This window comes from Pteropus medius, unplaced genomic scaffold, assembly GCF_902729225.1.
Source record: "Pteropus medius unplaced genomic scaffold, Ma_sr-lr_union100, whole genome shotgun sequence".
In the NCBI taxonomy this organism is placed as follows: Eukaryota; Metazoa; Chordata; class Mammalia; order Chiroptera; family Pteropodidae; genus Pteropus; species Pteropus medius.
This window is the reverse complement of record NW_024349519.1, coordinates 3,171,368-3,196,960: the sequence shown is the minus strand read 5'-3', so window position 1 is coordinate 3,196,960 and position 25,593 is coordinate 3,171,368. Positions and strand designations below refer to the sequence as shown.

At 37.2% G+C, this 25,593-nt stretch overlaps 1 protein-coding gene across 12 annotated transcripts in view; it reads right to left on the bottom strand.

The window, feature by feature from the left end:
• Window positions 1–1,986: 1,986 nt before the first annotated feature.
• The window catches only part of SLC38A1 (solute carrier family 38 member 1), a 56,155-nt gene continuing 32,548 nt past the window's right edge, over window positions 1,987–25,593 (bottom strand). For 11 of the 12 annotated variants that reach the window (XM_039882224.1, XM_039882220.1, XM_039882219.1 and 8 more), the window contains 12 exons: window positions 14,903–14,976; window positions 13,382–13,474; window positions 12,973–13,054; window positions 11,880–11,962; window positions 10,472–10,530; window positions 10,231–10,350; window positions 8,931–9,010; window positions 7,238–7,338; window positions 5,882–6,000; window positions 5,180–5,321; window positions 4,987–5,084; window positions 1,987–3,190 (listed from right to left, as the gene is read on the bottom strand). In XM_039882224.1, the coding sequence (XP_039738158.1) occupies window positions 3,089–3,190; window positions 4,987–5,084; window positions 5,180–5,321; window positions 5,882–6,000; window positions 7,238–7,338; window positions 8,931–9,010; window positions 10,231–10,350; window positions 10,472–10,530; window positions 11,880–11,962; window positions 12,973–13,054; window positions 13,382–13,474; window positions 14,903–14,976 (1,153 nt within the window). In that variant the 3' untranslated portion in view covers window positions 1,987–3,088. Of the gene's footprint in view, window positions 3,191–3,262; window positions 3,851–4,976; window positions 5,085–5,179; window positions 5,322–5,881; window positions 6,001–7,237; window positions 7,339–8,930; window positions 9,011–10,230; window positions 10,351–10,471; window positions 10,531–11,879; window positions 11,963–12,972; window positions 13,055–13,381; window positions 13,475–14,902; window positions 14,977–25,593 lie in introns of those variants that run through there. The other variant, XM_039882230.1, reaches the window with a different exon arrangement.

Here is a 25,593-nt window from a genome sequence, read left to right as displayed (position 1 = left end):
TGGCCGAGGTGGGCAATCCAGATTCCAGTACCAGAAGTGACATGTTCTTGGCAACTCTGAACAAATACCCCCTAGAAACAATATTCTATTTCGTGGTTAGGTTCTTTAGCAATCTTGTTATAGTATCTCATTTCAGACAAGTCTATGGGTTTGATAATCTTTTCCAGCTAGTCTGGGGACCTAACCGCCATGTATAAAGGAAAATACATTCCTGGTTGCAAACAACCAACTGTTTGCAATATTACATTATCAGCTTATAAACTGGGGACTGCCTCTGCTTAACAAGACTAAATTTCTTTCCTGTACACACTTTACTACCCCTACTTCCAATAAGTAAAATTAAGGAAATTAGGGATTTACAGTATTCTGTATTACAATAATTAGAGAACAGTTATAAATCCAAAGTATGAAACTGGCACTGTTCACTAGTGTTGAGATCTATCCACTAAAGGAAAACATGCTGCTCCCAATGGCTAATGTATAATATTCTTTAGTCTACTAATTTATCAGAAAAACTTCTATAGCACTTGACTGTGTTGTTCAAATTCTACCTAACATCTGTGATACATATATTTTTGGCTACCAGTTCACTATTCTGAACAAGATTAAGAGCAGTATACTTTACAGCTAATCCCACACAAATGATATGATTAATCAGTGAAATTATAGTAAGGTCTATTATATTCAGTCAACAGTAAACTTAAATATACAAAGATGTTAAAAATCATAGACATCAACAATGTGCTTCCTCTAAATAAATATAATTTAAATAATTCCTTGTACTGACACATAAAATCCAGAGATCCAAATATATCACTACACATCCTTCTCCCCACAAGAGTTAATGATAATTTTCTAACTTTACTTTGTGAGTGTACAATGAATTGTTATAAATTAATGAGAAAATAGAAAGTAGCAAATCATAGCTTGCAGACTAAATTAAGTTTTTTTTTTTTGTTTTTTGTTTTTTAATGGAGGGTCATCCCATGATCTGGCTATTTTATTACTTGGTGCTTTAGACAAGCCTCCAATGGCCAAACGACTTGACTTGTTTTGCTCAGTTTCTCTCTCTGCTCATCTAATATGAAAGATACTACTGAAAAAGATGGTGTATTTTACTGAGTTAGATATTCATACATAGGTAGGTATTCATATCTAAATACCTGACCTCTGACTCAATGTGGATATAATTCTGGAGCATTACATTAAAAGCTATGATGACCCTACCAAGAAACGCAGATAATAATCTTTCCTTCTCCCATGAGAAGATCGCAAGGTGCTCCGAGGCCTGCCTTTTCTGTGGGACATTAGTCTGTAAATGGGAGAGGGCAGTTCCAGGTTACTCCCAGTGAGCATGGGGGCCTCTGGGAATTCAAGTGGAGGAGAAACCGAACGCAGAGCTCAGTGCCTGGAAACTCTGCCCAGTCTGCGGTTAGATTCTACTTATCTCAGGATAAGAAATCTGTGCTCGGTGAATTTATATGTTTGAGAAATTTAACCAGAATGTAGATAAAACATGAGGCCTGTTTCAAGAGACTAGCTCACGGAGCACACGTTTCTTACTGCGTGATATGGACAATCCAGTCACAGGTGATGTCCCAGCTTCGTGGTAATGCAGTTCTGGGCTCTAAACCTCATAACTTTCCAAGCTACCTTCTCTCGAACTCTCTTCTTTTTTCAGACTCTGCGTAGCTTCCTTCCTACCCCTTTTGGAGAGGGGCTGCAGTCAGAGTACGAGGCAACTCTGTCTTCTCATGTGGGTGACATTGGGCAGGCAGTCATGGCCCACCCCTTGGCTACGGGCAAGAAGAGGAAATAGCACAGGCACCAAGGTCCTCATCTGGGAGAAGGCAGGTATTCAGTGATTTTGTCACAAATTCTTCTCAAAGACTATCTCTGAGGGTTCTCTTTCTTTTTCTTTTTTTTTTTTTTCAAGACTCTGGATGGATTGTTAATGGAGAAGAAATAGGAATGAGGCTTATTTACTTAGATACAAAAATCTTGTATTTGTATTAATCTAAACTTATAGATATAAAACAAGTTTTTTAAAGATCCCCTTGAAGTACCCAATATAAAACAGGAATTACTCATCCTAGATCATCCTCGATTAGATATACATTATTCTCTGTGCAAAAAGCTGGTGGACATGAATAAAAGCTGCTGGATTTGCAATTTAATAAAACATTTCCCCCCTTCAACAATATGGTGTAGGCTGTAGGGCTGAAGGCTTCCTGCATCAGAAGAATATTTTCTTAGGCATTTTGCACAATCTTTCTTGCAGTATTCTTTCTCCTCAATTTATTAGACACAAGTTGCAAGAGGGTAACAAGACTTCATTCACTAGATTACTCAAATGTGTAGTTTAATATATTTACTATACATAAGAATCATTTCCACCCCCTTCCCAGCTGAGAGCACTCGCCAGAGAATGTATCTGCATGGAGCAGGACTTAGTACCAGTGAGGCCACCAGACTACTGGAGCTCTGCTGCCAGATGATCAGAGCCACTTCAAATATTGAGCATGCTCTGATCCAGCAATGGCACGTGCCCTGTGACTCTCATATGATTATCCCTGTGTGCTATGTTAACCAAAATAGGCAAATTATTTATGAAACCATTTTTCCCCATAAATCAAAATAAATATATACAATTCAAGATTCTTTTCTTTTCTTTTAAAAAGGTACACATAGTGTGAGCTGAATATCTGTAGGAAAATTATTTCAGAATCTGGATGTATAATAAATAAACATGATTGATGATCATGTTTTCAAAGTTCTGAGAGACCATGAAGTCACAAAACTCAGGGTTAGGAGAATGAAAAATAACTGACTGTGGAAAGTACTGGTAAATACGATTGCATGAAATTTGAAAAAAAATCCACAATCTTTAACTTGATCCCAAATCTTGGAGGAACATGAACCATTATAGAAACAGGTCCCTATTTTGCTACCAAAGTGTTATTCCATTTTAAGTATCTTGTAAATTTCTGTTTGCTTCTGTAAACTTGCAAAAGAAGTGATGAGGGTTGCTGATGTGTGGTGACTTGACTGAGCAGCAGACCAGAATGTTTCCTTTTCTTAGGTGGTTTCAGTGGCCTTCACCATTACCCGATGAGCAGGCCCAGTCGTAGATGACCAAGGGAATGCTGACCAGGGAAAACAAGACCCCCAGACCCAAGAAAAGGGCAGCCTAGAGCAACAGAAAGGCATGAGTTATTTTCAGTGAAGCAAACATTTCTCACATACACCTGGAAATAAACAGAAATGCTTTCCCCCTCCTTTTGTGTGCCCTCGTATTTGGAGTTTGTTACAATTGTTGCCGAACTGTGAGAATCTTTCTGAAATTTTGAGGATGTGATTCTCCAAGCATAGGAAAATAAGAACACACTATGCAGAGCCGTCCTCTACAGTCTGCTGACTTCATGGTCACCTCAGTGTGAGTCCATTCTATGGCTGATTGGGTATCCTTACAGTTTCTTTCAAACTAAGACTACAATTAAAACAAAACAAAACAAAACAAAAAAACAGCCTGGGAAAACATGCAGCCCATTTCATTACTCTTTACCAAAAACCTAGGTTATTGCTGGCAGGTGAACATTTCTGTCTGAAAAAGTAGAAAAAATAGATAGAAAGGCAAAGCAGATTTAATCAAGTGAAATAGGAAATGGGTGTCAAAAACTAAGTTATTTCAAAGGTTGATGAAGGCCACAGGTAAGTAGATTATTAAATCCAGAACCTGAAGAACACAAGATTATAAATTGCTTGGCCTTGAGACTATTCAATGAGAGCTCTGCAGGGAGAAGGATAAAGCACCATGAGAGCCAAGGGGGCTGGACTGGAACCTGGAGGACAGACCAAAGGGAAGGAGAGGAGGCAAATGGTGGGGTTGAGAGGGCTGCACAGGCTTAGCATCGCAGGTCTGGTCTAACTCCCAGTGGGTCCTCACACAGATAGGGGCCCTTGTCTGATGCTATTCAGTAGCTCCTACTGCCAGTTTTCTTAAGGGAGTGAGGTTGGCAGGCCCAGAGAATTCATGGGCAACAGGCCTCTACCATTTTCAGATTCAATCTTAGTATATTTTATTGCTGTGCCAGAGTGACTGCTCCTTCCTCTCTGTTCTTGCGAAGCAACTACTGGTAAAGTTTAGAAGGATTTGGGATTCATGACTTCAGGGATAACCCTGTTGGGGGAAGCAGATGCTCTACTGGCATCAATGCTGCTTCTCCTAAATGCACAAAGATGATCCCTCCTGCCCACGTCTCTCATCTGGGTCTCTTGACTCATGTACTGTGTGTGGTTGGAGTTCTTACACTATCTGGGAAGGCAGCTGAGAAGCCTTCTCCAAGGCCAAACAAAATGGTCTCTAGAAGGTACTCATGCAGCAGCCACTTCACCCCTGCTTCCCTCACTGTCTCCAAGTGCACCACCTTGAAGATGCCCTTGTACTTCACCAGACCTGGAAACAAGAATCCCAATATAGAAAGGTAGCTTCTGAATCCAGGTCTTTTGCTCCAAAGCATCTCTGTCAAATCATTCAGACTCTTTATGCTAATGCAGCCATTTTAATTAAGGCATCACATGTTCCCCAAGCTGTAGGAAGGAGTCATATGACTAGGAGTTATACATAAACAGTGGACTGCATAAAATCTTTGAGTCCCTCTCCACTTCATTTTTTCTTGCTAAAGATCAGGCATCACCTTATACAGACAGAAGATGACAAGCATCCAGTTTCCCAGCTGGCCCTGTCCTAGCTCAGAGCAAACACTAAGGAACAGTAAGAGTAACACCTGAAAAGATATTCTGAGGGAATAGGGAAGGGAACAGATTCTGATGAGAGATTTTACATCTCCCAAAGGGGAAAACTACAGGACTGACTGCTGCCTCCCCTCAAGGCCATTAAAAGTAGTATTACATGGTAGAGATAGACTATTTATTTGGTAAATGGAAATGGAAAAACTAATCGGAAAAATGAGACATGAGACATACCCAAATTCTTTGAGTCCCTTTATCTCCATCCTGGTTTGTGATTTTTAAATAAAGAGATGAAGGAAGAAGGAAAATAAGCATATTAGCAGATGTAACTCCTGTAAAATAAGAAAAAAAGTTTGAAGTTGTCATTGTAAAATTTTAGCTTCTTAAAGAGCTGTTGCAGAATAAGTGTCAAGTCATAAAGCCGTACCCACGACTCCAAAAATATCCTTCATGGAGGGTATGAAGATCACCAACAAGTTGATAATAACCAAGAGTATGACGGTAACAAAGATATGACGACATAAATTAAACTTTGTTTTTTTAGCCAGTTCAAATAAAGATGAGCGAACCTGCAGGAAAACAAAAGATTCTGTAAGGGCCTGCAGCATGACAGCTTTCACGGTTCTCAGCAGGAACTGATGCATAGGTACACAGGGATTTGTTAAACGTTTTGTAATCGCTAGTGAATTTATAGATAGCTTAACAGTTTGGGAAGCAGGGATGGGGGGCTTGACTTAAGATATAAGCGTTTTTATTTATAAATTGGTTTTCTTCCATAGGGGGGATATTTTCTGTTTTTGTTTTATCTATGGCTGGGTGTTCTCTCCTGGTCCTTCTATATTCTCTCATTGTGTATGATCGAAATTTAAACATTCTACCTATATTTCTCTGTAAAGAAGAGGGACAGATTAATTAGAATTAAGAGTCATTCCATCGAAGGCCACCCAATCTCACCGATCCCACTTTCCTTCTGAATAGTCTTAACTGAGTCTTGGGATCTCTCCCTGTTGCAGTTTCAATGATGCAGGAAAGCTGCCTGTAACAGGCTTTCCCTGGAACAGGCTCCCGAAGGCAGAAGGAAAGGCGAGACCTCAGCTTTTCCAAGATTGCACTGAGGCCTTTTACTCACTGTGAAAAATAACACCGGCACTGTGAGGATGACAGCAACAATGACAGCCAGCCGCACTGTCAGGATGAGAATGTCATCTTTACTCTGGTACTTGTGAAGGAGGTTTGATTCCACAGTTTCTAAAACGAAGGAAAAGGTTAAAAACAAACAAAGCGCATCACTAAACATCAGTTTTTACTAACAACAAAGGATTTGTAAACCAAAGGCCAAGAAAAGCAATGACCTGGGTGTTGAACTGTCAATTAAGACAATTCATAGAGTTGAAGAGAAAAATCCCCTGTGTGAGACATGTTCCCGCTGTTCACTGTAACTTTAACTAAAGAGAACCTACAGTAACCACTAGAAGAAGCTACACAAAGTGGGAATGTTTAATATATACTAAATTATTCATAGGAATAAATTGGGATTAAAAATAACAATGGTTGGAGCACAAAGCCCTCCCTAGTCTAGAGTTTCCCGCACTTGGTGCCACTCATCAAACAACACCAAACAGCCACAGTCCTGCTAGGTGGATGGGTGGACTGCAGGTCATTTGGAGCCTCTTTCAAACTCTCCTCTTACATCTGAACTTTCAGTGGCCAAGCAACAGAGATGCTAATGGAACTTAACCACCATCGAGAAATATTTCTTCTCTTCCATATATGTTTTTCTTTTATGTTTTTTTTTAAGTATTTTGTTTATGTACCACTTAGAACTTTTTCTCAACTCTGAACTTGAGAAAGTGTTATTTCAAAGACAACCAAAGCTAAGAATGGCAGTCATTGAGAGCAAAAATGCTCACTCCTTTGACAAGAGATCAAGCCTTTCCTCCATGTCTCCTTTCAATGGCTTCTCATTGCACCTCACATTACAATCCTTTTAATTTTCTATGTCATTCCTTCAAATCTTTGCAAGGCTCCAACTTCTGGTGAACAATTAGGCATTTTATTTTTAATTAATGCAGAGTGTCATGAGTGTAGCACTCTGCTCCTTCTCACTTTCAACATCTGTCTCTCTCTCTCTTTTCTGTTAATGGAATCTGACCCAATTTGCAAAGCAATTAGGAAATTCTCTGATATCGTTCCAAACTTTCCTCAGTAAAGGTCATATGCTTATAAAATACTGTTTCTTTTAAGGACAGTATTAGGAGAAAAAAATAGAGTACATCATTTCAGTAATTATTCCATTGTATAGTCTACTTGAATATGTAAAGGAACCATTGCCATTTGCTTTAAGTAGACAAAAAGACCAGCAAAATCAATCAATAGATAGATTGGTTGCTTTTTTGGGGGCTATCGTGTTAAAAGTTATTTTGATATTGATTTTTACTATTTACTTACAAACTTCTACATTTATGTACTGACAGAAATTACTTACCATAGAATGTCAAGTAGCCAAAAATGGCAGTCAAGAAATACATAACAAACATGGCGAAAAAGGAGATATTTGAAACCATCTGCATCTTTTTCTGTGATCGACTAAAAACAAAGATAAAGGAATTTGAACAATTAAAAATGATGTTATTGAATTCATGCACCAGTGTTTAACATGGAAGTGTTAATATTAACTTTCTTTCTATCAGGGTAGGGCAGATCTGACTAGGTGAAATTTCCCTGGGGAATTATACTGGTTTAGAATAACTTCTTTTATATTGAATGGGTACTATGTGTGTGAGAGAGATCCATGGAACTAACAATCCCTTGAGTGTTCTTCCCCATTCTTTTGAAAGAATATTGAGTTCTCATCCGAAGGGCAGAGAGCATTTTTCAATATTTGTGTTCGATATTATCTCCACACCCAGCATACACAGGGAAAAAAGGCAGAATAAATTTAAATGCTGTTCTTCCAGCCCCAGAGGCCAGGGGCAGGGCTGGAACTTGACCTCAGTGTTCTGTTGTAAACTGCTTCTTAGGTTCCAGTTTTCTCACTGAGTAGCCCCAGAGATGCACCTCGAAGTCTGTATGTCTCCACAGCAATAAGTATCCAAAAGATCACAGCTCCAATGATGGAGGGGTCTATCTCTTAACACAGGTTTACTCTAGAGTTTGGATGAATCTTTAAGTTCCTTTAATTGCCCAAACAATCTGCAAGACTTGTTTTCAATAACAGACCATTGATAGTCATATTTGGTTGTGTCATAACAGGGAAAACAAGAAAAATTGAGAAGTACACATATGAGAAAATTACAAACTAAAAGCTGGACTATTAAATTTGGTATCACAAAGATCCCAAAGACATATTTAAATATCTTAAATATAGGATCATAAAGTTAGCATTGATGTATACCTAGATAGGTAGACATAGATATTTTAAATTTATCTATATCAATTAAATATGAAAGAGGAAGAATCATGAGTGAATTCAATGCTAAATGAAATAAGCTTTATTTTTGTTTCAAAATGGAAATAGATAGCTATATTGTATATAATTTCAGAGCTTAAGACTGTGCCATGATGACTATTTTTATATAGAAAGTCTGATAATAGTAGGCCAAAAGGGAACCCATGAGGGAATTTGTAAGCAGAGCTTTAGTTTTCTCTAGAACATCAATCAAAAATAAATCCATAGAATCATCTTAATAGTTTAAAATAAAGAACAATATTCTCTTGTTTGGTTTGTGGTTTTAAAATTAATTTCTTTTTGCCTGATTTACCAGCTTTTTCCACCTAAACCAACAGGCAAGTCAGATACAATGTATTTAGCAGTTTACAGATGAATCTGAAGATTGTTATTATCTACCTGCCAAATAAGCACAAGGAACATAAAGTGACACAATTATTTGAACTCTCCTAAATAATATAGTTTTTGAAAAACCAAATTAAGAAAAAAAGCTCACATAGTTGGCCACTTGCTATATTTACGGCCAAAATATACTGCAGGTTTCTGGTTTTTCCTGTTCTTGTTCTTTTTTCTTTTTCTTTTTCTTTTTCTTAAAATACAGTACTTGCTCAAGAATGGCAGAAAGTAAATGTTGAAGCTGGGTGCTGAGTCCGTAGGGGTTCACTACATAAGTCTGGTTACCTATTAATGAGAGGTATAAAATGCGTAAGGTAAAAAAAAAATCTCTTACTCTTTAAGCTCGCTGTAAATTGGCAGGACTGATGGGTGACAGACAAATGCAAATGCAATAGTTGGTAGTGCATACACGGTCTATTTGAAAGAAAAAAATAAATATTAATAAAAGGTATTTTTACATAAAATTATACAGCTCCAGTATTTCTAAGCTATCTTTTTATCTGACAGCTCTTCGGAATCCCTGGATTATTTGGTTATTAGGAGGGCTTTGATATCTAAAATAAGAGCAGCTTTTCTAAGAGAGCTTATCTAGCTTGAGACATTAGGCACTTGGCACAGAGGAGTTTTAGATTCAGCTCACCTACAGCGTATTTTACATACTCCAGGCATAACATGACCCGCATTTATATAGCACTAGCCAGTCACAGAACACATTTCCTACATTATCTTGCTGAGTCCCTACAACAACTTTGAGAAGAAGACGGACCACTGCTGTTCTTCTGGCTCTTTCCAACAGGTTAGGTGACATGCTTAGGACTTCCACCTCTATTGTACTGCTCTTTGCTCTATATAGGGTTCATCAAATCAGACTTAAAAGATGGCATCTAAAAAGAAAAATTACTGCCATATTCACTACTTTGGCTTTATTCTTAGAGTTAAAAAGAAAGAGAAAGATCTATTTAGTTTTCTTAGATAAGACTTTCAAACTCAATATAACTTCTTATGCAAGAAGAACCTGGCAGAGAAGGAAGGAAAAGTAGCATTTCTCATGCTCTAATTCCACCAAGCACTGTACCAGGTACATTCTTAAAAAAACCTGGAAGATACAGAATATTCATTTTTATACATGGAGTTGGGTAACTTGCCTGAAGATTTAAAACCCAGACTAAACGGTTCTATAGCCCACTGTTCCCCATACTATTAACAATATCTCAATAGTATGAAAGTTTCTTAAGTGCCAATTTGTGGTGATATCTATATTTCAACTGTGCACACTGGAGAAGTTTGAGGTCTTCCTTTCTGTCACCACTAGATAGGAAGCAGTGGGCTAAAGATGTTATTTATCTGTTTTTAAAGATATATAAGGAAGAGAAGAGCTGAGATAATTATTGAGAAAGAGATTTTCACAGAGAATGCTTAAGTTTGTCCTACATGTAAACTGGGTAAGAGGGAGCATGAAATATAATATTTGTATATTTCTCAAAGGTCTCTAAATGGATTGAGTGTGGAAGCAGTGGTATCGTGTTCTTTTGAGAGCAAATACATTCAAAATAGCGTAATTACTACAACTATGAGAACTATAATGTCCTTAATAAAAATGCTCTTTTTTATATTTAAAGGCTAAGAAAACTTACCTTTGAATTGAAGGTAACATATTTTGGCATACACATGTCAGCATTTGTTGAATTAGCAGCAGAGTTTGTTGAATTTAGCTCCAGAACATTGCAGGAAAGTTGAAATTTCTTGTAGATAACCTGGTATTAAAAAATATAGGAAAAACTATATAGACTTTATTAAATAAATCCAAATAATGAATAACTGTTGCATGACATTATACTATGGCAAAACCAACCAATTATTTCAACCAACACTTACCACTATTAGGAAAAAAACCATACAGCTCAAGGAAAATCCACTGGTATAGCCAAGATACCCTAAAAAAAGATTTTAAAAAATTATTTCAAAAAATTATTATTATGTCATCCATCACCTTATTTCTTTCAATGTATTTTTTCAAGCATAGTTTGGGGTTCCAATAATATACATACATGCTAAATTGAATACAAGGTCTATTTATTATTTGATAGTGCTGCTTTATTTGGCAAAAAGGGCAGCTTTAATTAAAAACATTATGTGTTTTGATTCCACTAGAGAACACAGATTCCCAGAATCCAGGGGAAAGAGCCTCTCAAATTTAGACATAGGTCTCTGTTGCTATACTCTGATGGATACTTATGGCCATATCCATTATTCTTTATTATGCATTTATTGTGTGCATAATGGATATCAGCCACAATATTTCTCTTCCCAGGTGAAGGGCATGCACAGAGGAGATGAGGTGATTTCTAGGGACAAATTGAGCATCTGGGGATCTTTACCTTGCTCCCCTTAGAATGCCTGGGAGATCTCCAACCACTGCAATCTCCAGAAAGGAAGAATTAAGTGGCCTCTGGGGGGCTGCACTATTCTCATCCCTGGGGGAGAAGAGCCCTTCTCTACTTAAACTGAAATGAGCTACATATATATACATTGAAAAGCCTAAACACAGATTTTTTTAAGTAGTTTAGAAAATCTATTTATAGATCTTACAGAACAGCTACAGAGGCTTGATATTTTTCATACAAAACAAAACAAAAAACTGTGATTAGCAATCATTTTGGGAAGAATTTTAAATATCTGCCTTTAGAGGCTTTGGACCAGATAGCAGTGTGGCTACATTATTCAATGTACGAAATTCCCATAACATCAGGCATTCTTAACTCCGAATACAAGCACACACGCTGAAAGTCAAAACCAAGTAGATATGACTGAGAGATTGTTCACCACTTTTGACTTTTCACTTCTCTCTCCCCCTTTCATTGAGGCAAATAACTGAGATTGGATAGACTGATAATTTAAGAGTGATTCATTATACTTTTGGATATAAATATAAGATTTTAAAATCTACTTGTTTAAATAATCAAGTTATTAAAGACCATGTATAAAGAGAATTCCTTTTTCTGGACTTTTCTCTGAATAGCCTGTAAGTCGTGCGATTGGAAACAGCACTATCTGTTGCTGGCCACAGAACCTCCCTTCTCCCCTCCACAGCTTAGTAGAAGGATTGCTTAGGAAGTCACTTACTGACCATATTAAAGTTGAGATTGATTAATACTTGTAATTTATCATGCACTTAATTTTTACCCTACAAGTGAAAGTAGAGAACAAAGTTGTTCATTTTTTTAGGTTTCTGATTCATCTGGGCACTTGTAGAGACCATGATAAGAACAAGATCTTTCCTCACCTAAATTCTTCAAGAGACACAGAGGGAGAATTATGCCAAAGGTAACTATCACCACCAGAACACGGCCATCCACATACCAGGCTCTGAAAGACATTTAAGTGGTTAGGTCATATTTTCTCAGAAAATGACATTTCTTTTCTTAAGTGTAAAATTTCTCGGTATGTTTTAATTAATTTTTTATTATTAATTATTAACATTAATTTTTTATCATTATTCAAATTTTATCCAAACACTTTAACCCAACCACGACTCATTTACTTTTGTCTTTCTCCCATGTGATGGAAGAAGGGATATTGTTTTCTTTTCCTCTCCCATTGGCTAAATGTGGCATTCCTCTGAATTATTTACGTGGTTTCAAAGCTGAATGAACACATTGCATTCTGTCAGATTACAATTTGCCTTATCAATTATTTAAAAAGAAAAATCCTTTTGGTTTTGTTAGGCTAATATCATCGAAAAACAAGTCACCACAGATAGGCATTGCTTTCTTCGTAATCTCTTCTATTTGACCTTGAATCCTGATTACAGAACACTAAGAACTGTGCCTTCTATGAGTCTCCCTTGAGAGAAAACAGAGAACCTAAGACTGACAAGAACTGTTAAATAAGAAAGAGTCAAAACGTAACAGGTGTGCCAAACATAGCTGCAACAGTTTCCAGAGTGAGCTACATCTTTAATGAGGTTGACTCATGTAAATTTTGCTCCCAGAATGCTATGTCCCTTCTTTAAGAAAGAGGTTAGGGTCTTAATTTTCTTGTATGTTCCGCTTCTGTGTTAAAAATACTCCATATCTGTTTTATTTCACAAAAATCAGATATAGATTTCAGGCCTTTAGAAAAATGCAGCATCTACCATTTGCAACATAACAGATGAATCTACCTTTAAATGTTCATATTCAAATGGTTTTCCCTGCTTCCCTCATTTATATAATTCCAGAGAAATTTGTTATCAAAACAATAAACAAACAAACACACAAAAAGAGCCTAGAGAAAACTTTGTTTCTGCAATTTTTATAAAACAAAAACTTTGGTTAGCCCACATTTAAGTTAAAAACATTTTAGTTATCCTATTAAAAAAATGGACTATAACTTACGAAAATGTCTCTTCCTGTCCCATCAGAAACTTTATGGCAGAGGGTAGTTCATTTTTTACTATGAAGAGGTAGCTCAGCATTGCTAGAGGAAAATGAGAACATTTTTAGAAAGAAGATACTAAGGCTCATGTTGCAAGCTATATAAAAGATTACCAGCTTGTTCTTAGACTAACTTTCGACAAGACACAAAGACAGCTTTAGAAACTCTCGCAGCATCTTTGGTTTTAAATAAGTGACTGCTGTTTCTGTTTTACTTCCCATGTGCCATTCTGGCAATGAGAATGCTAACTTCTTGAATTTGGTTAAAATTCATGTGGTCACCCAACCACCAGAATTAGAGAAGATAATACTGTTCGCCTACTTTAAAGTTACATATAGAAAAGCAGTTTTTTTGTTTGTTTGTTTTTACCTCCAGTGTTCTGCAGAGAGGTGGCTCCAAAGATTACAAACTTCCCTGTGGTGCCAAAGACCTGTTCTCCCAGCTTTTCATAAACCATGCAGCCTATTTAAAAATCATATTTGAGAATACAAGAAATGGCAGGACTCTAACAGTTAAAAAAGATAGTCAAAATTTCATCATGCTATTGACTATTACCCAAGTTATTTCATGTCTTTCTCAAAATCACATAAATAGTCTTCTTGGCTTTGCAAGGGTTAAGGCATTTTCATTATAAAACAACCTCTTAACATTTTTAAATGTCAGACATGACCACCGTTTCTCCTTTTTCAGATTGGCTAAAAAAGCATTATAATTAAACTATTAGGTCATAAGGCTTCTTTTTCAGTACCTTAAGTAGGCTTTTTACTTTAATGGGGGGAAATTCCCACTCTGATCTCATTCTCAGGTTTGGTGAGTATCATTAAAATAAAGATTTGATTTAAAAATAAAAATTCTGATAGTTGTGACAAAAGGTTCTTTTTGAATTAATTACCTGCACTGATTAGCCTAACAAGAATTATCCTAATAATATTCCACCAATGCCTCAAGTGTCCTAAATATAATAACAAGCTTAGAAACATGTAATAGTCACAACATCAAAATTCTAAAATTTAGTTCAAAGGCATGTAACTCACAAAAAACAATAGTAGATAAGTCTGTCTAAAGAACAATTTGGCTATAGCAAAATTCTAAAGTATTCAATTAGCTCATCTCAATAAATACTAAGATTCTAAACCATTCATTTTTTTAAAAAGTGTTTATATTTCCTTATGACTCACGTTTTCAAAAGGTCCACAGAAAGCAATATGAGTCAGGCTAAATTAAAGTTTTGTTTAATTTCTCGTAAGACTGTAAACTAGACAGTGGTTAGATCTTCAATTTATCACAAAATGTTCCAGTTAAATGCAGTCATCTATATACAGTAATAGTTGGCCAACGTGGTTTTAGCTCATGTAAAAGTCAAAGTATTACAAACATAATCCCATATCCCAGGAGTAGAAAATAAACACTTCAGGTATTATACTGCCCAGAGAACTTGAAATCTTTTTATAGCACACTCAATCCCACATTGACTTGGGAGTAGCATTTTCTCCTTGGAATATGTACAAAAGAGAATGAAAGCTCTGTTTACCTTAAAACTCAGAGGCTATAATATAAAAACATGGGATCTGTGTTCTGAATTTATAAAGACTCAAGGAAACACCAAAGCCCTTATAATGAAGTCATCTTAAACTAGAAAAACAGGCGTAATTGTGGGTTCCATTAAAAGACAACACTATTGCTCATTGTTCATGACAATTTAATTTATATGTTGCTGTATGAATATCTCTAGGTAACTTCTACTATAGGTCTTACAGTGACTGTATGTCAAAGTACTCTTTTTCTTTAATAATCAAGTTGCTGAACAGGGAGAGCATCAATTTGTTCACAATATTAGCATCAAAATCATTCACTCTGGCTTTAACAAAATTAGACATATTATCAGTTTACCTGTTTCCTTTGAACAGATCAACAGAAGGTTTATTGAATATATAGACAGCAGTGTCACTGAAGACAAGAGTATCCTAAAGCAAAGAAAATAAGTTTTGTAATGATTATAAAAGAACATACTCTGACCTTACATTTTAGAAGGGCAAAGGTTTACTTATATGGTTAACGCTATTTGTTGATTGTATCCAAATTTTGGAACCTATTAGTCACACCCTCTTTAAAATCCTGGACAAAAACATTCTACCAAATAAAGAACTGCTCATTAGAATCTGAATAACTAATGGTTCAAATCCTTTACGTAACTCAAAGCCTAAATAGCTCTCTGGTACCATTTCAGTTGGGATGATGTTAAAATAGCTTTAGAAAGAAAGCTTTGCAGTCTGTGGTGCCGTTTATGTTACATCCAAGTAAGAAAGTGTGAGAAAGGGTTGTGGGGATTAGGGAAAGGCTTTCAGAGACCCTTAGGTCAGTGACCATGTGACTTTGGGCAACTAGCTCAATTTCTCCCATCCCTAGATTTCTCAACTATAATATAGAGACACAAGTCAAATGATGTCTTAAGTTCCTTTCATCTAATTACTTCATGGCTATTTTTGAGTCTATACATCGGACCACTGAGATAATTCACTTTTTTTGCACCTGATGTGGGAGATTACATAGGTTGTTTCTAAATCATTTGGTTAAAGAGAACATAGTAATTGAAAATAAAGCCTATTTATTACAAAGAAAAAATTTCTGGTCCCCCAGATGAAACCACTCACTTCCTGATGGAGGGAAAAACATCCCTAGAACAATATATTACTGCAATTGATTCTGTGTTTGAGTAATTAAGGCAATTATTTTTCTTGCAAGTGCTATTAACAGGTACTTGGCACATCATACAGGTCTCTCTGTGCAGGCTGTCTCTTCCCAGTCCCTTCTCCCCCTGCACACCTGTTGAACCACTGCCCTTGGACCCAGCTCAGACGTCACTTCCTCAGGTGCCTTCCCTTGCCCCAGGCAGAAAGACTGCTCCTTACTCTTAGGTATTACAGCAATTTGTTTCTCCTACGTTCAGTATAGCCATGAAGAGATAAAAGGGGAATATAGAATGGTCAACTGTAGAGCAGATGGGCTGCCAGAGATTGGACAGAAAACATAAGAGGGACAGAGCTTAGCAGAGGTAACAGATACTGGGAGAAAGAAAACCTAGCACTTTGGGTGAAGGTTAATAAATAAAGGGGACCAGCTAATAAAGGGGAATTTAAGTCAAGATATGACTAAAGAAATACATTCATACACACACACACACACACACACACACGTATGTACGTATGTACAGACATATGTATGTATATATGTATGTATGTGCGTACATATGTATGTATATTGACTTAGCTGAGATCCCTAAGTAGGAGGGTGATTAAGAAGAAAAGTCCCTTATTATCTATTTTGGTTGAGGGATATAAGAAACTGAGAGCAAGCATTTATTAACCAACCCAGTAGTTTTAGGATATGTAATGGAACATAATTTGATGTGCTCTACCAGAGAATAAGATACAGGATACAATTGTGGTATGATGTTTCTTTCATCTTATAAGATAAACAATATTTATGTTGAAGAAGTAAGCTTTGAGTTTTACTCCAAGTTCACTCACGTTTTTAGGGGCACTGAACACTAAGTGGCAGCTTCTACGTGTGTATGTGAAAATTCTGTGTGACACAAAATACCATGAGCTTCCCAACAGCATTAGTCACGTGCTGTTCTAGAGTGACCATGTACCCTGTTGAGTCAATTCTCCTGGGACTGACCTGGGGAAAGGAGGGGATATTACCACCCAGCCCCAGGCTAATGAGTAAAGAGTACGACTTTGTAGGAGCTAAGAGCCTAGCAGAAGGGACAATTACTAACATCTACATAATAATTAACCAAAGGCCCTAAGTCTGGGAGAACTGGGTACTTGTTAGCAAAAGAAACATTCTAAGGAAACTTCTGTTCCCTCAGCTAGTAGCTCCTGGGACCACGTGGTTCTTGCACATGGTTGCCTCTTAGCACATTCTCTTAGGCCGAATCTCTTTGTAGATGATGCTCAGCTGGCCTGTGGCCCTTGACAAGAGGTAAAGGATCTCTTTATAAACTCCTACCACCTCTTTTTCATGTGGGAGAAAAGTGTTGATGGGGAGATCTTAGTAGGGAGTTCACTTCTCCTCCTCCCTACGCTAACAGCAGCAGAATGGGGTCCTCTCACAGTGATGAAAACTCTCTTGTTCTCATATTTAAGAGACATAACACGGCACCCCAGGCAAAAGGACCTGTAGTGAGAGTCTGACAGCCTTTGTCTTTTAACCACCCAACCCTTGAAGACTCTCCTCTCTATCTCTCCCAAAATATAGATCTTCCCTCCAAAGACTGAAAACCGATAAAAACAAATCATTTTCTACAAAATGAGCAAATTCTGTATGTAAAATCCTAAGACTACTTTAGGCTATAACAGATTCCAGCATTAATGGCACTGAAATTTAGAAAAGTATACCTCTTTGTTTAGATGCTTAGAAAGAAGCAATAAGTTGTCTAATTGGCTATAACAGATCCTAGGATAGTTTAAGAGGATCCAGTCAGAGATGTCAGAGGCACAGAAAACGTGACATCTAAAAGAAAATAAACTCAGACACATGGACAAGAAGTGTGGGGAGGGGGATGGGAGGAGAGTGAAGAGGGTAAAGGAGGTCTAATGTATGGTGGTGAGCACACAATGAAATATACAGATGATATATTATAGAATTGTACACTTGAAACATATGTTATTAACCCATGTCACCTAATAAATTTAAAAATTAGCATGTCAATATGATCTTCCAGTTAAATTGTATACCTGAAACTTACTAGATTTCATTAACCAATGTCACCATAAAAATAATGATCTTCTAAGAATTTTAAAGTAATCAACTTTATTTTTTTTTTAATTTAAATATTTTCCTAGTATCCTCTGAGTTGTAATTTATTCCCTCTTGAGGTAGGAGATTTTTGCTTCCAAAGAAATTCAATAATAAAAAAAAGAGCAGGAGGAATGATTTGAGAGAAAATAATGACTTATTTGAATATTTCTATTTTGAGCATGACTGTGCTCCTATTTGTTCAATTAGATATTTGTGCATATAATTGTTGTTTCCTGGAAGATAAACATAAGCTGGTATTCCTCTGCTAAGAGGAACATGAGTGATTCATTTTTTCATTTCATTTGGATAGCGTGTATGCATTCACAGTGCTAACCACTGACCACAAGTTTTGCTATGGCTGGGGCAAAAGCTCCTTGCTATAAGGGCATGTTTCAATGAGAACTAAACCTCAGCAATAGGCAGTTGAGTTGGCATAGTCTCCCATGACTTACGAATGGGATTCTAATATGTGTAAGTTCACTTATTCTTAGCTAAGAGTCTGCTCTGTGCTGTGTTTAGTATTGTATGTAAGTAGGTAAATAGGACAGGCCATGGTGTCATGGTGTTGCTATTTCAGAGTTACGTTCAGCCTTGAAGAGAAAGGGATCTAAACATGTAACTGAACTTGGGCCCTGGGAAGCAGTAGTAGGAGTTAGTCTTGTGAAGAATGTAGCCAAGGAACTTTAGACAACCTTGTGTCAGCAACACTTTGGAAGATGTGGTACAATGACATCCTAGAAGATGTTGTGTTCCCTGAGAAGAAAGAGGCTTGTTAGGAAACAGAATTCTGGACTTCCAGATTAGGGAGACCCTTTCGGAGACTGTCCAGCTTTTCATCCAAGACAGGAGACCTCTATGCTCCATGCCCACACATAAGCATTGAGGTCTACAAAGTGTCCTCTGACATGGGACACATATACAGCCCATCCTTTTTCTGCAAAGTACTGTGCATTGGAAGTGAGGCTGAGCTGAAACTATTGAGGCTATTTCTGTCCTTGGGTCTTCATTTTACTCTCTGGACCTATTTGAATCTACTTGAAATCTAAACCTTCTTCCACCTAACGGTCCATTTGATGGAGATCATTGACTTAAACATCTTTAATTCTTTCAGATGTTCATTCTGTGATGGAGTGTTCAAGCTGTTTACATCACAGTCATGGCCCAGGTTCTCTCACCCATCCTTTTCAATGGCTGTGTGCCAAGAAAAGCATAATACTGTCACATCAGTTTTGGTTCAAACAGTGCAAGGCACAGTAAAATTATTAATTTGAGTTGGATGTCATGCTTTTTAAAGGTAACTTATTTTAGTATTCGTTTTTATGACAGCTATGTCATAGTTTTCATTCTTATTGAGCTTCTAATGTGAACCGCTATCAGGCTAATCTTCCTGGTTCTAGCCTATGTACTATTTTAAGTGCAGGACTCCACACTTATTTCTATTCCATCTTATCTTTCAAGTCTTGTGATATATTTTAAATTGTTGATCCTTTCTACCTATGTATCAACTACCTCATCAAGCTTCATATCTTGAATCTGCCTTCATCCAAGTCACTGGTACTAACTTTGAATAGAACAAGACCATCTGGAAGATGTTTCCTCATCTAGCCAACTACTCAAGTCAGAAATCTGGAAGCCATCCTTGATTTCTCATCTACTTTCTCTTCCCTCATATCTAATTCACTGGCAAGTGTCCTATCATTTCTGCTCCCAAAATATAACCCAAATCTATACGCTTCCCTTCCCCTCCATTTTTACTGCCACTATTCTAATCCAAGCCTCTATTATCTTTAATTCCTGGACAAGTGTGATAATCTCTGATCCATCTTCCACCCACAGCAGCCAGAGCAATCTTTTTTTTATTCTATTGCTTTATTATGTTTCTTCATTACTGGACAGTAGGACAGGCCATAATAATTTAATTCACAATCATGGTCTGTCCTATTTACCTATTTATATACAATACTAAACACAGCACAGAGCAGACTCCTAGCAAAGAATAAGTGAACTTACAAATATTAGAGTCCCATTCGTAAGTCATGTGAGACTATACCACATATCTTGCTAAAATCAAGATACACTCTAAGGCAGTTCTATGACCTGCTTGTTCACTCTTCTCTCGAAGGATGAAGTTTGTTTAGCACGACTATTTAGGAAAACCCTATTGGCCTCTATAGAGCAATATTTTCTGCAGTAATTACACATAAAATGCTATTTAATAATTTGCTTTAGAATGTTGCTTGGGATCAGCTTTTTACCACTTCTAAAATTTGCCCATTTCCAGTTCTCTGGCCATACTCCTGCTCTCTATGACTTCTTAAATATTCTTGACAGTAGTCCTAGACACATTCACTCTATTTGCTGCAAGAAAATTTTGACTCATATCTTAAACAATGAACATCTAAACATCTGTTGTAAAAAAATTTCTTCATCATTGTTGTGAATCATATTGCTAGGACTGCAATTTTTTGTTCTTGCATAATTTACCCTAAGATTATTTGGACAATGGTATAATAAATTTCATTTTTTTAAAGTACCAAACACTAATAAAATGGATCGCTATGACAATAAATGGAACCAAAACATTTAAAGCAACTGAAACATTCTATACAATGACTGTGGCGGTGATTTTACAACTATAATCTGGGTATACTTATCAAATCCTATCCTTTAAATTGGGAATTTTATTCTATAAAAATTATACCCCTCCCAAAAAATAAACCAACTCTACAACACTTTAAGGGAGATGAGGCTACTGTATTTTAAAAGCCTAGTTATATAACAAGAAATCATGTGACATACTCCCAACGCAGCATCAGGGTCCCTGGAAGAGATGGATATGAAGCAGCAGTCACTGCCATGGACCCAGAAATAGTTCAGATGGGGGCGTTCAGGGCTGCCATGCAGGTGAGTGCTTTCAACTCTTCCGGGACCCATTCCACTCAGAAAATAAAGTATCCTTAGCAACCCTCCCCAGCATGACTCTCCCTGTCCCCATTCTTGCCAAAGTTTAAAGCAGCTCTTCTCAGACTTTAATGTATATATATGAATTACATTGGCATCTTGCTAAAATGAATATTCTAATTCAGGTCTGAGGTGGGACCTGAGATTCTGCATTTCTAACAAGCCCCAGGTAGTGCTGATGCTGCTGGTCCATGGCCCACATGCGGAGCGGTAAGGATTTAAACCTGTGAGCTCTGGCCCTGTGTTATATACATCTCAGTGTTTTTGTTTGTCACAACCGCTGACAAACAAATTGCCCGTACACTGCAGGTGGGGTGCCATGACAGCATTACAGTGCGATTACCTGTAACATGGACCCCATAGCTGCCCGAGTGAGACTGCAATGAAGGGAATTATTGAATTATTATCTTTCCTGTGAGACACTGACCAGCTCTCAGTGTGAAAGTAAGGTCTCATCTACTTCTTCAGGTCAAATTCCTCAGGGTAATAGGGCATTACTTACTTCACCAGGGTATATGTTTTTAAATTATTTTCAACTCCACACCCCTCCTCCCACGGTCATGTCTCCATTCTTCCAAAAGGGATATGAGGCTCACCATACTATATAATAATTTGTCTTCTAAACCCAGTTAAAAGTATAAACTTTTACCATCCTCATTAAATGAGCAGAAGAGTTCATATAAAAACTCCTGCACTGGAGGAAAAGTGGTCTTTATTGCTTTAGTCCTGCTTTTATCTATCAGCATCTCACACCAATCCTCCACCTCTCACTCTAAAACTCAGACATATATGCTGATTGAGGCAAAATATTTACTAGGAAATTTAAAACTCCAGTACAAAGGAATTGGACAAATTGTAGGAAACATATTGTTTACTTGCCAACCATCTCTCACCAGTCTCTCCCCCTGCTGCTGGCTTGCCCCTCACTCTCTTCTACCTCTTACCTTTTTTCTATATTTCCAAACTGTCTCCACCCTCCTGTACTTTTTCATTCATCTTTTATCTTCGCTAACTCTCCCTGCTCTTCCATTCCATTCCCAATTCTTCCTAAGGGAAATATCTGTATGAATTGAATAAAGCTTTGAAAACAATGCTGAGAAGAGTAGAGCACTAGCTGGGGATAAAGGAAGGTCTGGGCATCATGGAGAACTCAAATGAGTATGAACACCAAGAATTTAAAGTGTCATCCGTCTGTGCGGTTACAGAGGACAGATTCAGGGGTTTCCAGGCTAGTGTGACAAAGAGCCAGAGGAGAAAGAATATTTAGGGTGTGGGGAAGAGAGGGGTGTAAGTGAGGGACCATGACATACATCTAAGCTGGATAGGGAAGGAAGCACAGACCATACGTTCTCAATGACATTCAAGGGCAGGTATAGTGGGAGTATCCAAGGCAGGAGCCTGAAAGTAGAAGAGGTTGTGATCAGAAGTAGAGTGTCTGGAGGGTAATTACAGAGGTGCTGTGGTGTAGTATGGTTGGTTCCTGGCCCAGAGAAGGCATGTCAGTTGGAGGCTTTAAGTGGAGAGGATAGGAGACACAGAGAAAGAAGTGTTTATTTAATGAGAACTCAAGTGGAATGAGACATGCCTGAAAGTGAGGTGAGAGGAATAAGATGTCCTGAGTCCCTAATACATGTGAAATTTTTAAATATTTTGAAAAATTCAAGATTATCTTTTACATACAAATGCATTTCCTAGAGCTTTAATTTACTTTAATGGGAATTCAAAATAATCAATAAAACATTTTATTGATCATTACTAAAAATAAATTTAGAGGTATTCACTACGTTAGGCCCATGCTAAACACCTTTTAAAGTATTTCACTTATGAATAGTACTATTACTACCTATTTTACAGATAGGCAATTGAAGTTCAGAGAGGTTAAATATTCTGTCTGAGGTCACTAGCATAGAGCCCTCAAGCCCTGGTAGTCACACTCCAAAGTCCTTACCCATCATGCTACACTGTCTGCCGAAGGCAAATGTGCAGAGAGGAATGACTGTAAAAAGTAAGACCTAAGAGGAGACAAAAAACTTGGAATGAAATATTAACATAGCTTGTGTTTTAAAAGTGAGACTTTAGAAAATTCCCTTATGTAATATTTATTTTATGCATTTTCAAATGGTCTTTAATGGTTATTTTAATTTTACGATAAAAGTATTAATATGAAAAATATAAACCACCTTCCAAATGATGGTATTATTATTCCAACCTTTTTGGGGGGATAGGGAGGCTGCATTTGTTTAAGTCCCAGGCTCATTAATATAGTCCCTATTTCATTTAAAGAGCTCACAAAACACTTATGAAAAGAAGCAGAAATATATAATTAGTCCCAAAGTGGACTTCTTAGTCATTAAATCCTGATTAAATTTCAACATTCTGAGGGTCAGAGGACCAGTATACTAGGATCTGGTAGCATGTAATCATTTGCAATATTTATAAATTGAACTAGGGAACAAAAGGGATGGTTTTAAAAGGTTGGTCAGAGAACAGGTGGAGGTTAATTATTTGAACAATTTCTTCTATTTTTCTCCTTGTAGAGAAATCTAAATTCTTTGGTGCAAAGCTGCTCTAAACTAGCCTCACTGTTGGTTAGTTTTTTGTTTTGTTTAGAGAAAGAAATATGCACCACTGGTGACCAAATCAAATAGTATCTAATAAAATCCTAAAAAGAAAGAAGTATTTAAAAGAAGTATGCAGATAGAAATAGAATTTGTCACTTTAGTTGATACTTTGTGAGGTTAAAAAAGTTAGGACGAGGTCTGAGTTTAAATGAGGAAGTTGTACCAGTAAGAAAGAAAGCCATATGCCACCACCACTTCCTGTTTTTGCCTATTGGTAGAGGCTGTGGGTTTTGCGGGCATTCCATTTATAACTCAACATGTCCTCCTTCCTCTTCTTACATTCCACAAGGATAACTGGTTTCCCTTCTGTTCAAACCTAGATCCTTACCTTTTAAACATGTAACTCCTCAGTAAAAATAAAAATTACATATAACCATTAAATAAAGGAATTTCTGTACTTGGTATTTTGGACTTCCATTTTACTAGGAATGATGGATTTGGGCTTCATCCATACTTTCTTACTCTGTTTCCATGGTGACAATGCACATTTAAGGAGAGATGGGAGAGTTAAGAGGACTAAACCATGGGCTTGTTGCCCTCCCTTCCCTCTTCCCATCACCAGTTAGTGTCCTCCTCCTGGACAAATTACTTAATGTCTGAATCTTTATCTATAAAATGAGGATGATAAATAGGGTTGTTATAAATATCTCATAAAAAATGTATACTTTATAACTATCTTCCTTAAAAAAAAAAAAAACTCTTTATAAAAGCAAAAGCCATTCTCAGCTAGCAAGCCATACAAAAAGAGGCTGCAGGTGGCTTTGGTCTGTAAGCTGTAGTTTGCTGATATAGATGTAGATCAGTGATACCATGTGCCTGATGTAAGGTGAAGCCTGTGGCCCTAGAACAAAGCAAAACTAACTAACCCACATGAGGGCAGTTTTCCAATCTACTAATCCAACTACCACTCCTTGTGTAATAAAAGTTCAAGGTAACCTTGAAAATACCAACTTCTGGACTATCTGATCTACTGTGCTGATACATACCTCGCCTACCATAACCCAGAAAAGGCATTTTCTGCATCATGGAGGTGAATAATACTGTTAAAACTTTAGTATAGTCAAATTGCTTCTTACAGGCTAAGAAAAACTCAGTGCTCCAAAATGGAGGTCACACTATTGTCTAGGGGTAGCAATTGCCACATGGGATGCAACTCATCATCCAAAAGACTGAGCTCAGTTTACACTCTCCTGCGCATGTGCATACGTGCATGCGTAAACACACACACACACACGCACACACACACGTCCTCCCTCCTTCTCAGAGAATTGACTTCTTGGAACCCCTTATCAGACATCTTAGATGACTCACCAACTAAGCATAACTGCTCAACTTTTTAAAAAAACAATGGGTGGGACTCAACTCCTACTCCTGCCAACTCTTTCTGTTTACAAAATAGGCACTCGTTTTTAGCACAACACTCACCACTTTCCTATTTCCCTGTTTCTGAAAAGCTTCTTAATCCAATGAATTTCAATAGAATTCAGTGGCAATAACACTGTCCTTTTTACATGTATTTCAAATGTTGGCAAGCCTGAATGTGCCATTTCTCCCCTTCTAGAATTATTATTCCTAAACAAGAGACTCTCATGCCCATGAATTTTGCTGCCAGCTGAAGGACAATTTTCTCTTCAGATCATTTCTAAGGAACGGTGATTATTACTCAAAGAATTTTAAAAACAAGTAACTGATTGACAAAATGGAAGATGAATGTAACTATATCCATGGACCTCCTAGGATCATCCGGGAGAGCAGGGTTTCCTTACTGACTTCCTCTTCCGCCAGTTTTATATCACAAGATCCAATTTGGTCTTTCCTTAGGAGGCAAAGAACTGCCTGCTTAGCAGTGCACAGAGAAGACAACATTTACAAGGAATAACATGAGAACTATTGCACAGACCATTTTTGTTACCTCTAAGAGCAAAATGATCATCTTGGTGGCTGTGATTCAAACTTTTTGGAATAAACATATAAGGTAATAAAGCAATGAAAGTTCAAGAATAAGTTGCCTCTTGCAGGCTAAGAAAAACTCAGTGCTCCAAAATGGAGGTCACGAAATACAGTATTTTCAAAGATACACTGCAATCTCACTCTTCTTTAGCAGAATTTGCTAAAAAAAAAAAAAAAAAAAAAAAGATTTAGAGACTAAAGAGAACTATGCTGACACAATCACTTAAGAACACAATCCTCCCG